The sequence below is a fragment of the Ammospiza nelsoni genome, chromosome 20 (assembly GCF_027579445.1).
Source record: "Ammospiza nelsoni isolate bAmmNel1 chromosome 20, bAmmNel1.pri, whole genome shotgun sequence".
Lineage (NCBI taxonomy): Eukaryota > Metazoa > Chordata > Aves > Passeriformes > Passerellidae > Ammospiza > Ammospiza nelsoni.
The window spans coordinates 4,263,069-4,277,962 of record NC_080652.1 but is presented as its reverse complement, the minus strand read 5'-3'; the positions used below and the strand labels follow the sequence as shown (position 1 = coordinate 4,277,962).

Here is a 14,894-nt window from a genome sequence, read left to right as displayed (position 1 = left end):
GGCTGAAAGTTTTCCTGTGTAAGCTGAGCAGCAAAGATGAAGCAAAACACAGGTAAAAGACATTTTGCCCTCTTCAGCATGTGCATTTTTTAATAGGTTTGTCTTTTCATCTGCCTTAGTGCAGTGAGTTATGAACTTTTTAAAATTTATAGCTTCAGCCCTGTCCAAGGCCGTGTTCTCAGTTGCTGATGACCTTGCCAGACTCTCAAATGCTGGGGTTTCAGTTTCCATGCTGGGTGTCTTCTGTGGACTGATTTGTGGTATTTCTTTGTGTGCATGTTTGATTTCAGCTAAAACTGACCATTTCCAAGCAGGAGATGAGGTGAAAATATATCACTTTGCCCACGTGAAATGAGTTAAAAAACTCTTTATTTCCACGTCAGTGGGAATTGCTGTTTTCTTCTTGCTTTGAAGCAAAGGTCTGAAATGTAAAGAGCTCCAGGAGTTTTGCCTTTTGCTGTCCAGGGAGAATTTGTCCAGAGGAAATGTCCTCAAGGTAACTCTCAGGTCTGTGTGATCTGTGCTCCCAGCCCAGCTCCAGCACCACTCCTGCTCCCAGCAGTAGGTGAAGCAATCTCAGTATGAGGAAAAGCATCAGGCTCCTCTTTTCCTTTTTGTATTCAGTGAGAACTGTGGACTGAGATCCTGCTAGGAGTTTCTTTGTTTCCCCTTGTGGTTTAATAGGGTTGGTCAAAGAATTTGCACCATCACTGGTCACTGCAGCCTGGCTGGGGGCTGTGGCAGTGCTGGAGCTTGCCATGGTGAAGGAGATGTTTTTGGAGGTTCAAGCAGCTCTTGAAGGGCTTTGTTGGGTGTATTTTCTGCAGCTGTCACACTGGTGTGGCTGTGGGGGGCAGGTTTGACTGGAAGGACTCTTGCTGGAGCAGAGGCAGTGCTGGAGTCCCCCCTGCATCAGTCCCTGTCACCTGGTGAGATCCAGATTATCCAAGTATTCTACAGGACCATTGCTGTGGCTGCTCCAGGGCTCTCCGTCTGAGTGCTCACACTGGGACTTCCAGAGGTGTAAAGAGACAGAGACACTGTGACCTCAGCTGTCATCTCCCAGGAACTTCTCTGGAGCTCTGTGGCTTCTGCATCAGTTTTGATCAATGCCAACATCTCTTGTGCTCCCTTTGTGCTCTGCAGCAGTGCAGACACCACCCTGGTCCCTTCACATGAAGCTGGAGGAGATTCTCCACTGCAGGGCTGCAGAGGAAACCTCCACCATTACCAGCTCATCCAAGTATTTTGCAGGACCATTGCTGTCACAGCTCCAGTGCTCTCAGTCTGAGTGCTCACACTGGACTTCCAAAGGTATAAAGAGACAGAGAAGCTGTGACCTTGGCTGTCATCTCCCAGGAGCCCTTTGGATCCTGTATCAGTTTTGATTGATGCCAACATCTCTTGTGCTCCCTTTGTGCTCTGCAGCAGTGCAGACACCACCCCGGTCCCTTCACATGAAGCTGGAGGAGATTCTCCACTGCAGGGCTGTAGAGGAAACCTCCACCAGTGTCAGTGGCTGGCCATGCCCAGCAGCAAAGAGCTTCTCTCTGTTGTGGGGCTGTCTGCTGGCAAAATGCTCTCAGCACCTCAGGGGCTGGATGGATGCTGTTCAGTGCCTGTGGTGGGAGAGAGAGAGAGGTGGTGACCCCGGGTGCTTTTATTTTGGGGAACACCCTGGAGTCATACAGAAGAGCTGCTCCTCACCCCAGTTATAGTCCCGCCGGGTTATGGTGACTTTCCTCTTCCACCTTAAACATATTTCTGCCAGCCATAGGGTGGGCACCATCTTTCTTACTGCCCAGCACAGCCCTGGAGGGCACCCAGAGGCACAGACTGAGTGAGAGCACAGCTGTGCATGATCTGTAAACGTCCTTGTCCCTCACAGGCAGGCAGGGAACACCCTGCTTCCCCCAGTGTGACAGTATTCACAGGGCTCTCAGGTTGAGGGAAGAGACAAGGGTCTGACTCCATGTTTCAGAAGGCTTGATTTATTATTTTATGATATATATTACATTAGAACTATACTAAAATAATAGAAGAAAGGATTTTATCAGAAGGCTAGCTAAGAATAGAATATTAAAGAAATGATAACAAAGGTTTCTGTCTCGGACTCTCTGTCTGATCCAGCTGGCTGTGATTGGCCATTAATTAGAAACAGCCACGTGAGACCAATCACAGATGCACCTGTTGCATTCCACAGCAGCAGATAACCATTGTTTACATTTTGTTCCTGAGGTCTCTCAGCTTCTCAGGAGGAAAAATCCTAAGGAAAGGATTTTCCATAAAAGATGTCTGTGACACCCCGTCCCCTCCCAGGGCATCCTTGACAGGGATGCACATGAGCCACTGGGCAGCTGTGGCCAGTGGAGGGGAGAAAAGGCAAGGTATGTTGGGCTGTGTGACCCCTCCTGTTCATGGTTTGTTCATTTTTCCCCAAAAAAACCCTGAAACAAGCTTCTGTGGAGCAGCTCAGCCAGCTGCAGAAATGCTTAGAGGGTGGTGTGGTGAGGGGGGTGTGGAGAAGGGAGGCAGGAGAGATCAATCTCACTCCTACTGGGAAATGGACTCAAACTCCTGCTGTGTGTATTTAAGGAGACAAATGGATGTGGAGCCTGGATTTTTAGGAGACCCCTAGGACCTTGCTTTAATTCGAAAATTGAGTAATCTCAGCATTTGCTGCAGCCATGGCCTCCTCACAGCACACATGGCCCAGCCCATGGTGTGGGGGCTTGCTGGGGGGCACATCCCTGTGCTGCTGGTCCCACTGGCCTCAGCAGGAGCCCAGAGCATGCCTGAGACCCTGGCAGGGCTATTGGAGACAGCTGGGGGTCACCAGCTCAGATGACAAGTGAGGCTGGAGCAAAATTCCCCATTTTTTCTCCCCGCTCCTTGCCCAGGAGCCATCTCCTGCAGAGCAGAGCGTGGCCACTGCTGTCCCCACTGTCCCACCAGTGCCCCCAGGCTGGCAGGGTGTTTCTAGCCAGGGTCAAAGGTGTCCCCAAGGCCATGGGCTCAGTTTGACCCCAATCCAGCACCATGGCAGAGCCTCTGGAGGACACACAGCATCCCCAAAGCAGCCCCTGAATGCTTGGGGACACAGAGCCAGGGATTTCTTCTTCCACTGCCAGAGCTGGCAGGGAGCCTGGGCCAAAGTGGAGACAGTCTTCTTGTGGTTGAGGTGAATTTTTGGTTTGGTTTGGGGTGTGTTTCTTTTTATTTGTTGTTGCTTTGTTTGAATACCTGCTGACTGGCCCTTGTGCTTGTCCTCTGGCCCTGGAGCATCGTGCTGCAGCTCCAGCTCCTCTTTCCAGGGAAAGAATGGCAGCATTGTCCTGCCTGGCTCGGACTATAATGGGGAGCTTTGTGCCGAGGTGTGAGAGGAGAGTCAGCTCCCCAGGAGGGCTCAGTGCAGGCACAGGGCTCTGATTTCCCTCCGATTTCCCCTCTGATTCCCCTCTGATTCCCCTTTGATTTCCTGGGTTTCACAGTGTCTTCTGCCTCTCCCAGGATCCTGTTATTCTGTAAATAAGAGAAACCAGGATTCTGCCCACCCTGGGTCCCTCCCAGCACCCTGACCTTTCCAGCACACCACTGATGTTCCTTTCCAGGATGCTGGAGATGCTGCTCCCTGGGGAGAGGCACCTGGGGCAGGGAGGGTGTGAGCAACACAGGATGGGATCACCTGCCAACAGCAGAACTCCATCCTCCTTTGCTGTGAACCTGGAGCACCAAAACTCCATCCTCCTTTGGTGTGAGCCTGGAGCATCAAAATTTCATCCTCCTTTGGTGTGAATCTGGCCTTATGGACACAAACTGCATGATCCTGGAAAGAGTCTCTGGCCTGGGAAATCCTTAGCTTTCCTCCCCTTTCTTGTTTTTCTTCCCCACTTCCAGAGATGTCTATACTAAGGACTGGCATTTACCTTTTCTGGCTTTATTTGAATAAAGGGAGAGGCCGTGGGGCATTCCCCTGGGATCTCTCCAATTTTTGGAGGATACAGCCTCCTTTTTATCCCAATTTCCCAAACACATTTCCCTTCTCTCTTTCCCCATTAGCTGAGGTACTTGAGAGGAACAGACTGAAACACCTGATACCAAAGATTTCCCTCTAATGTATAACCCACTCTTTAATTTTTAATTCTTATGTAATTTAGGGTTTTTTCTTCCCCATTGTTTATTTCATCTCTCAATGTCTATTTCATTTATCAGCAAACTTAAAGTTTATTTGTAAAAGCAAATATCTTTTTCCATTCATCAATCAGTGGAATCCTTCCCATTGATTCTTTTATGTCCTAGTGCTGGTTTTATCTACCAGCAGACCCACAGCTTGTTTGTAAGGACAAATCTGCTATTCCTCACACTATCATGGTAACATCCTGTTCAGGCTGTGAAAGCTCTTCTGGAGCCTTCATCCTCCTCCTCCAGTGGCCCTGCCTGTGCCCGAGGGAAGGTGGTGGTGCTGTGCAGGCTTCATCTCCATCCTGCAAATAGCAAAGGACAGGATGTGTCCATTTGCTGCAGTGTCCCTGGACATGGGATGGAGCCTGTCTGCTGGCATGGCTCAGCCTGCTTCCACACTTCCTTCTCTCCTTCTGCACTGAGAAGAACAAAAAAGCAAACAGAGATTGGGAAATCGGTGCAAAATCCAAAAGGAACCTAAGCTTCAGCTTCCAGATCATCTCCTTTTATCTGCAGCCCATCTCTGTCCAGCCTACGTGTTCACCTGTGGTTGTGTTTTTTTTTTGTTGTTTTTTGTTTTGTTTGTTTGTTTTGTTTTGTTTGTTTGTTTGTTTTTTTGTTTAATATCTCCCTGTCTTTCCTTTTTAATTTTTCCAGAAACAGAGATGTGCATTCTAGACTCAGTAGCCAGATTTCCATGTCACTGTCATCCATGGAGAAGACCAGATATTGAAAGACAAACACCCAACATGTGTCATTTCCAGCATCCCATCTGCAAACACCAGCCCTGTGCTGTGTGCTGAGTCCTGCAAATGCTGATCTGGAAGGTTCCTTCATGTCCTATCACTTTCCCCTCCTGGGATGTCAACAGCCAACCCACAGTTAGAAATAACTTAATGCTTCTCCCTCCATCAGCCAGGTCTAACAGAGGACAAAGGAAGTGTTCTTCTCCATTCTGTTACAGAGTGTCTCAGCTATAAAATGGGGCCAAATGGCCTCCCCCTGAGCACAAATAACAACAGGAGAAAGATCCATATGCAGTCGAGTGTAGGATGAATGTGCTTAGCTGATCGTTTGTTTCCCTAATATTTTTTTTATGAATAGGCTTAGCTTATGGTAAGATGGGACTTTATGGTCCTGTAAGTCTTGCTTGTGTCAAAACAAATGAACTAGCCATCCTAGGGGGGAACTATCAATCCAATAGATGTGTGTGCATGGGTGGGGGGAATCAGACCTATTATACCTTTAAGAGCAAATTAGATGCTGTTCCTATGATTCATAAAGCTATATATCTAATGGCATGACTCGTCATCTAGAAAATAAACGTTTCGAGCCAGTTTCTCATCTCATAAATTTCCCCTCTGGCACCGAAGGACATAAACTAAATGGGCTGACTCACAGGGAAACAATACAATTTGGATACTTTTAAATGAGAGATAAAATTGCCTTAGGGCACACAGGGGTGTTGGGGTCCCAGGGAGTGGCTGGCAAGCACAGGACAGTGCACTGGGGGTCACTGCAATTCCCAGTGGATCAGTCACTCCTGGGAAGCCCTTCATGATTCCAGACCTTCTTGGGTCTGTGGAGACATGACCACCATGATGAGGCATGCAAAATGGAAGCGGTCATGTTTGGGATGGACTCGTGTAGGTGCTGTGTCCTGGCAGGGAGGAGAGCACTCACTGCATGTTCTGGGTATGGCAGGGAAGGACAGGAGATGTGGAGAGGAGGGGAAGGTGGTTCTCAGCCACAAGAGATCAGGAAGGTCCCTGTGCATTCATTCACTGCTGAAGCTCTCCCAAAGCAGCAAAACCTCATCCTCCTTTGTTGTGAGCCTGGAGCAGCAAAACTTCAGCCTTGTTTTGCAGCTTCCCATGGGATGGATCTCAGCACCTTCACTGCATCCCTGTCCATCACTCTTGGTCCTCCTGCGCCACTGGGCTCCTTGGTTGGGTGGCAGCTGCCATTCCCTTCTTCTGTGTGATCTCACCCATTTCTGTTTGCTATCAATTTGCCCTTGCTGCTTCCCCACTCCTCAACGCACACTCCCCAGCACCAGTGGGAAAACTCCAGGAGCCACTGTCTCAGAATTCCACTGGAAAGCAAGAAAAGCCATAGAATCCCAGAATCACTGAGGTTGCAAAAAACCTCCAGTACTGAGTCCAACCTTTAACCAATCACCCCCTTGTCACACCACAGCACTAGTGCCTCATTCAGCTGTTTCTTGAGCACCTCCAGGGGTGGGGACTCCACCACCTACCTGAGCAGCCCCTCCCAATGCCTCACCACCCTTTCAGTGAAGAAATTCTTCCTGATGCCAAAACCAAACCTCCTCCTGTCCCTGTTCCCTGGAGCAGAGCCTGACCCCCGGCTGTCCCCTCCTGTCAGGAGCTGTGCAGAGCCATAAGGTCCCCCCTGAGCCTCCTTTGCTCCAGGCTGAGCCCCTGCCCAGCTCCCTCAGCCTCTCCTGGGGCTCCAGACCCTTCCCTGGGCACACTCCAGCCCCTCAATGTCTTTCTTGTCATGAGTGGCTGAGCCAGAACTGGACACAGCACCCAAGGTGCAGCCTCACCTATTTGTAGCACAAAGGGACAAGGCAGGGACATGCCCTGGGTGCCTGGCTCTTGTCTAGCACAGAGGGACAAGGCAGGGACATGCCCTGGGTGCCTGGCTCTCCCAGCCTGGCCCTGGCATGAGTCAGGACAGAGGCAGGAGCCAGCAGGGGCAGCCCTGCTCCCAGTAACCTGGTTAGGGGGTGGAGGTGTGCCTGCCCTAATGAGCACAGCATCCGTCCCCTAACCTCGTTTGTGTGAAGGGTGACACAAGGCAGATGACAGCTGGGCACCTGAAGGATCTAATTAAAACCTCTGTGAGGCTGGGCAGGCAGAGCAAGGGGGATTGCTCATCCAGCTAGTGCTTAACAGCAGGAAAAAAAGCAAAACAAGGAGTTGACTGCTGGATTTACTAAAGGGCATGGATGGGGTGGGTGGGGTTTCTTCCCTAAGTTGGGGATGTGCAGGGAGGAGCTGGGTTAGGGGGCAGGGAGGGGTGTGCAGAGTGACAGGGTTGGGGACAGTGCAGCACTGGCAGCAGTGTGACAGTGCAGTGTCGCAGACATCTTTTCATGAAAAATCCTTTCCTTAGGATTTTTCCTCCTGAGAAGCTGAGAGGCCTCAGGGACAAAATGTAAACATTGATTATCTGCTGCTGTGGAATGCAACAGGTGCATCTGGGATTGGCTTATGTGGTTGTTTCTAATTAATGGCCAATCACAGTCAGCTGGCTCAGACTCTCTGTCCGAGACACAAGCCTTTGTTATCATTCTTTTCTATTCTTAGCTAGTCTTCTGATGAGAACCTTTTCTTCTACTCTTTTAGTATAGTTTTAATGTAACATATATCATAAAATAATATATCAAACCTTCTGAAACATGGAGTCAGATCCTCATCTCTTCCCTCAACCTGAGATCCCTGTGAACACCATCACAGTGCAGCTCTTCCCAGGATCACCCACATCTGTCTTCACCTGCAGAGCCTGTCTGTGCACACAGGTACCTCAGCACAGGGTATTTATCTTGCTTCCTAGGGAAAGCACATGCTTCCCCATCCATCTGCATGCACCCTTTGCTGTTCCTCTCCTGCACGGACCTGCTGCTCTCTCTCTGGTGTGTCTGCATCCATTTATCTGGGTGTCACATAAACTCCTCTCTTCATCCCTCTCTCCAATTACTTTGAATGCCCTTTCCAGCCTAGCACTTCAATTACTTTCTAAAGAACAGAGTAAAATAATGTCACCTTTTCTTTCTTTCACGTGTTCATTCCTTCCTAGTTTTTGTTTCTTTTTTCCCAATTTTTTTCCATCTGGAACAGTCCCATTTTGTAAATGCCTGGAAGCAGAGAATTTTGTAGACACAAGAGCCTTGAGGCCTTGTTAAAGGTGCTGGGGGTGTTTGGGGAGAGCAACAAAACCCTGGACAATGGCAGCCCTGACGTCAGGCTCTATTTATACCTCCTCCTTTCAGAAACCTCCCTGGGATGGAGCTTTTCCTAGAGTTTTCTGCTGAGTGCTGCTGCCTGAGCTGTTCCTGTGCTCCTCAAAGGGCACAGATTTATTTCTAGGCGTACCCTTGCAGCACAGGCCATATCAGCAGGGCCAGGCTTCTGCAGGCAGCTTCTCATGGAAGAGCAGTGTTGCCACAATGAGGCTGCTCCGTGTGGATGAGGACTTTTTGGAGGTGTTTCAGCTCCCAGATGTGCCTCTTGAAAGGTCAAAAGCGTTACAGAGCTTTGTTCTAGTGGCTGATGTTCTGATTATTCCAGATGGGTGTTGTGGCTTTGCAGGGTTGGGTTGGATGTTGGCTTTGTGTGTGTGAAGGAGAGATGTTTTTGAAAGTGGAAGTTTAATTACAGGTGAAGGGTAGTGGGAGAAACCACCATAAATCCATGTGGTCCAAACTCAAGCAGGGTATGGAGTGAGGGATGCCCCATCCTGTGGGATGAGCACAGCAGGGACACTGAGAGGTGAGACCTGGAGGGCTTTGCTAATTCTGGCCACAGTTATCATTCCAGGAATTCATTGGTATTAATAGGAGCAGTCAGGGTGGCTCCTGAGGACATCCTGCAAGTATTTTCCAGGTTTTATTTTTTTCCTCGCAGCTAGTGCTGTTTTGCCTGCGAGTGTTCCTTAGACGAGTGAATAAAGCAGCAGTTTGCTTGCAGGAGGGCGCTTTCTGTGAATAACAAACCTGTGAGAAGGATGGAAGGGGTGTTGTTGGGAATTTGTTGGGCATTACTTTATTCTCAGGGGGACAGAAACAGCTGGGCAGAAGGGCATGGGGAAGAGTGGAAGTGTTTCATTGTATACAGCAGCAGTGTGCAGGCACTGTATGTGTTATGTTGTCAAAGATGGACTTATGCTTGTGCTTCTTCAGGAAGCTCAGTCCTTCCCCACAGGAGATCCCCATCCCCACTCCAAAAGCATTCAGGGATGAGCCAGCACCACTCAACACATGGGAGTTAAGCCCAGGGAGGTGAAGGGCCATGCAGAGAGGCTGTGGCAGTGCTGGGGAGGACACACTCCCCCAGTCCATCCTGTGTTTCCTGATCTCAGGGCTCTGTCCTTCCCCATGGGAGATCCCCATCCAAAAGCATTCAGGAATGAACCAGCATCACTCAACCCATGGGAGTTAAGCCCAGGGAGGTGAGGGGCCATGCCCAGGGCCATGCAGAGGGGCTGTGATAGAGCTGGGGAGGACACACTCCCCAGCCCATCCCGTGTTTCCTGATCCCAGGGCCCTGCACACTCCCCCCAAAGTCTGGCCAGATTTCACTGGGTCTTTAGCACACATGTTCACGCTTTTTGTTCTCACACCAGGCCTTCAAGGGAGCCCTGATGAGCTCATACTGGTGCTCTGGGAAAGGTGATGTTATCGAAGACTGGTGCAGGTGCGACCTCAACGCCTTCGATGAGAACGGACTCCCGAACTGCAGCCCTCTCCCTCCGCCTGTGTACGTATCCTGTGAGCCCTCCAGGGATCACCAGCCCCTTTCCCGTGGGTCACAGCCCCCCAGAACCACCCCATTTCCCAGGGCTCACCTCCTTCTGCAGCCTTGGGGCTGGGGGCTGCACTCCAGCCCTCCTCACTGTGTGAGTGATGTCTTTAGGATATCCTGGCTCTGGCTGTGGCCCTGGAAGGTTTCCTTATAGATTTTCATCACCTGATTAGCAGGGCTTGTAGAATGGGATTTCAAATGCTGAAAGAAATGGAATTACAGTGCAATTCATTGTGGCTTGTCAGAGCAAGAGCAAATCAGGAGCAAACTGATGGGGAATTAGCTGAGAAAGCAGGAAGACTGGCTCCAGCGAGCCACAAGGAGCAGAACACCTTCTTAGTGAGCCAATATCCTCAGAGGGGATTCATTTCCCATCTGGAGTCCAGCAAACATGCTGTGTGTTTGGAGCCAGACTCTCCATAGCCCTGTACTTGGTGTTGTCATCTGCCCCGGAGCAGAGGGAGTGGACGCCTCTGCATTAGCACAGCCAGGAGCACAGAGCTCCTTCCTCTGTCTTCATCCCAGCCCACGTTGTTCCTGCTCTGGGCAGGAGCTCCTGCACAGCTGCCCTGCTCTGGCTCTCCCCCACGCCCCTCAGAGGTTTGCAGCTGGGTGAATTCACTCTGCTTCTCCCCTTCCCTCCCTCCCTCCCTCACCTCCCTCCCTCACCTCCCTCCCTCCCTCCCTCCCTCCCTCACCTTGGCCACGCAGACCTGACCCTTCCCTCCTGTGGACTCAGCCCTGCTGGGTTTCAAGAACCTGGATCTTCTGTTTTGCTCCTGGTTCTTGCTTACCTTGCTGAAGTTCAGCAGCTCTCCCAGACAATGAAGGCCCTTTAGATGAGATATTTGGGGTGGCATGAGCTTGCCTTCTCCAGGAGCAGGGGGAGGCTCCCAAGGGCACACATTGCAATAGGCTGGGCTCAACTAACTTCAGCTTTTTGATGTTCACCAGCCCCTGTGACCTCTGTCCTTGGGGCTTTGTGGGCACACCCACATGTGTGAATATGGGCCTTTCTAGGGGTAGTGCTGCTTAGAGATGTGGATTGCTCCCCAGAAAGGGAGCTCATGTGTTAGGAAGGATGAAAGTTTGACAAGAAAGTCTCACAGATACGGACACGTAGCAGAAAGGTTTTAAAATGTAGAGTCTGATGAAAGATGGAAGCAAGTTTTGATACGGAAGACAAGAATTGCTGAGCCAGTCTTACTGGATAACCAAGGAGGCAAAGGGTGTACTAGTTACAAGGAGTTTTTATGGCTTAGAGCAAAGGATAAACCCACCCCAAACAAGAAGATGTTTTTACCAAGCAGAAAGAGAGCACAGGCAAACAAGTCATCAAAGTTGCAAGTAGAAAAAGGTCTTAGAATTCTCCACTGCAACAAAACTTAAAAACAACTTCTAGCTGAAACTGTAATGTACTAACTTTGAGTGATTGGAGAGCAGTAACATGAATATGGTAATTACAGTAGTTATGATGGGCTATAGATAATAGTTAAGGTATAGATTGGTTCTGCTGTATGAAGATGCTCAGCAAAGAAAAGTCTATAATGCATTGTAACCAAACCCAAAGGGTCTCCAGGCCTGCCTGCAGCTGGAGCTGACAGCTGTGGGCACAGCTCTGTCGCCCACCACCCTGGGCTGCTGTAACACCTTGGACACAATAAACTGCATTTTGTATACAATAAACTGCATGTTGAAGAGCAGCCTGGAGTCCCACATCTCTCATTTCTGCTCTAACAGTGGTGATCAACGTGGGGCAGCATTAGTAAGAGCCTGAATGAGGGATGTGGGTCTCCAGGCCTGCCTGCAGCTGGAGCTGACAGCTGTGGGCACAGCTCTGTCACCCTGGACTGCTGTAACACCTTGGGTACAATAAACTGCATTTTGGAGAGCCCCTGGAGTCCTGCATCCCTCATTCAGGCTCTTACACTCGTGTCTTGTTTTCTCCCTGTCTCTCGCCCAGGCTGCGGCTCTCCCCCAACGTGGAGCCCTCCAGCACCGTGGTGTCTCTGGAGTGGCTGGATGTGCAGCCTGCCATCGGGACCAAGGTGTCAGACTACGTCCTGCACCACAAGAAGGTGGATGAGTACACGGACACAGACCTTTACACAGGTGGGTGTGAGGGAGGGCAGCCTCCTCCTCGTGGTGCAGAGGGCTCCTGGTGATGCTTCCTGTGCCCTGCCTGGCTGGGAGCAGCTGCTTTGGTGGAGAACAGAGCCAAGGTGTTACAGGAGGTATCAAACCCACTCCATTTAGGAGGGGTTTCTGGAATCTTCTGCAGACATGGTGATTTGAGGGGAAGGGGAATTACAAAAACCCAATGAGGCAGAAGGAAATTATTTGCCCTTTTTTGGGCAGGGGAGCTGTGAGCTGGAGTTTCTAAGCGGGTGTTGATCTGATCAGTCTGAAATGCCACAGGGTGATGGTTGTAGGGGGAAGGTCATCCCTCAACAACTCAAGGGCTTTGCTGGTCTGTTCCAGTGAATGACCAGTGACCCACCTTTGAAAGGGCATTTTCAGTTGTCTTGCACACCTATCAGAGGAACTCAAAACCTGCAATATTTAGGGAGATCACTTAAAGACCACAACATTTCTCCAGGAGAATCTGAAACTTCCCTGGGTTGGAGTTTAGTTCTCAGGCTTGTACTCAGTGCTCTACACCATAAAAAGGCTTTGTCAGCAGCTCAATCCATGCTCCAGGAGCTGCTGGACAAGGCAGAGGGCTGTGAAGGATGGGACTTGATTTGGGTGAGTAAATGATGGATTTCAGAAAATAGGACTTGAGACCCTGAGTGATAGCAGTGCTGCAGGGAAAGCCAGGCAGAACCTACTGCTTTTTGCTTGAGGATTTTGGATGAAGTTTTTTAAAGAAGCTCACAAAAGTTCTCAGGGGCAGCTGGGCAGTTGATGAAAGCAGGAATTTACCTGGGGCAGGGCTGGTGTTGGAGTGCAGAGCCTCACAGTCCACATGCAGACTCACACGGGCTCCCAGGGCACCCTGTCAAGATGTTTAGCTGTGTTTCCCTGCGGGGAAGACAGGCTCAGGAAGAGCATTTAGACCTCACAGCCACAAGGAAATTTCCACCCTCCCTGGTCACCTCAAGCCCATCTATTCTGCAGCATAGAAGCCACCATATCCAAAAATCATATGCTACAAGAGCTGGCCTGTCTCTGCTGGAGAGAGCCACATCCCCACCTCCTGGGGGGTTCAGCTGTCTGTGAAGACCCCTGAAAGAATGAGGAGGGGTCTCCACAAGCAGGAGACCTGCAGGAGGTCCCTGGCTCATACATCAATCCCATCCCTTGGGATCTTTCTCCTGCATCCTGCCAGCATTCCCTCCCAAAGCTGCCCGATGTGGCCACGGACTCTGGGTTATGTCTCTGGTTTCATGGCATGGAAGAAGGTTTGTTCTTTGTCTTGGAGGGGCACCTTGCAGTAATGGAGAAAGAAAACAAGCCACCAAAGGAGGGGCTTTGTTTTGGATGGGGATTCCAGATTGCTCACACATCAGTCAGGTGAGGCCAGACCAGGGGAACATGGGGTTTCTCCTTTGAAGTGGCTGGATCTCTGCCTGGCAGCCAGAGTAGGAAATGCAGATTATTATTATTATTTTCCTTTTATGACTGCCATGTGTTTGACAGGCAATTGAATTCATTGTGGGGAGCTTCCCTCCCCTTGCCTGCTCTGGGGGACTGTTTGGGACAGAATGACCCTATTAACAATTAAAGAGAAAAGCCAATCCAAAATCTCTCCCTTTTTTTTTTTTTTTTTTTCTGTGTTGTTTATAACCAAAGAACATTCCTGCCTTCATTCCTTTCTTACCCTTCAGGCCTCCAATGCCAGATGACTTGATTCCTTTAAATACCTTGTGTAGGTTTGCAGAGGTGCTGACTGCTACAGCTCTCTACAGCCAAAAATCTTGTCCTGAACATCCCATGAACACCATCACCCACTCATCCTGCTGCATCACAGCTTCTCCCCTCTAAGCAGCATCCACAAAAACAATAACTCATCCTCAGAGGGGGAATCTTTGGGAGGGGAGTGTGGGATATGAAATTTAGATGGCTTTTGGAGTGTGGGATATGAAATTTGGGTAGGTTTTTGATGCATATGGGCAGATCTTCCTTCCCCATCAGTCTCCCAGCAGCTGACAGGGAGGAGCAGGTTGTTCCCATTGCTGGGAGAAACATCACAGGTATTTGCAGAGGGGGCCAGCTCTGGGCTGGGAGGATCTGGCAAGGATCTTGTAGGGCACTTGAGGATGCTGCCACTCATCCCTTGGAACTCTTCAGTTTAAATGAGTGGGTTATTTGTACTTGGGCAGTGGTTTTGCTTGCATTATTCCAGTTGTAGACATTTCTTATTGTGATTCCTGGTACTGGCAGGGGCTAGAGCTCTGCCAACCTGTTCTTCATCCCCATGGCAAACTAGGTGGTACCTGGTCCCAGCCTCACCTTCCTTCTGCCTTCCTCCTGCTTTTTAAAATCCTCCAGTCTCTCACCCTTGCAAAACTCCTTGGCCTCCTCCTCGTTCTGCAACTGGAAGATGTAACCATTCCCTTGAGCCAGAAAACATTTGCTCCTCTTCCTCTTGGAGCAGAGTCAGGAGGGAGTTTTGAGACTGGTCTGATGTGTGTCCCCTCTGCTCCCTGCCGGGCTCCACGTGAGGCAGGGATGGACAGGGAGCCTGCGTGGCTCGGGTGCCCTCAGCTGCATGAGGGTTTTTAGGAGGCTTAGAAAAACACAGCCCTTGGCCCATCTGAGGCAGAGAGGAGGTGAACTTGTGTGTGAAACAAACCACGCTTTCAACACCAGCGCGCTCGGGAGCCAGCCGGGGAGGCGGGGAGCAATTACAGCCCAAACTGTTTATTAAAACTTGTGGAAATTACTCATAACTCCATGTGTGCCATGGCTTTGTAGTTGAGTGATGCTCTTTGTTTGAACGTGGGGCTCTCGGAGAGGCCGTGAGGCGCACATGTGTGTGTGTGTCTGTGTGTCTGTGTGTCTGTGGGTCTGTGGGTCTGTGTGTGTGTGCAGCCAGCCCGCCAGCGCATTATGTCATGGACCAAGCAGGCGCTGCACTTGAGAGAGGGAGAGGGAGAAATGTGTTTTACAGGGTGAGGTACAAACTGAAATGGCTGTGAACATCTGGAACTGATA

The 14,894-nt window shown here is 50.2% G+C and overlaps 1 protein-coding gene across 1 annotated transcript in view; it reads left to right on the top strand.

Moving 5' to 3' along the window:
- Positions 1–14,894, top strand: part of ASTN2 (astrotactin 2) — a 358,016-nt gene that overhangs the window by 259,650 nt on the left and 83,472 nt on the right. The window contains exons 18-19 of the mRNA XM_059486464.1: positions 9,556–9,689; positions 11,698–11,846. Of these exons, the coding sequence (XP_059342447.1) occupies positions 9,556–9,689; positions 11,698–11,846 (283 nt within the window). The remainder of the gene's footprint in view (positions 1–9,555; positions 9,690–11,697; positions 11,847–14,894) is intronic.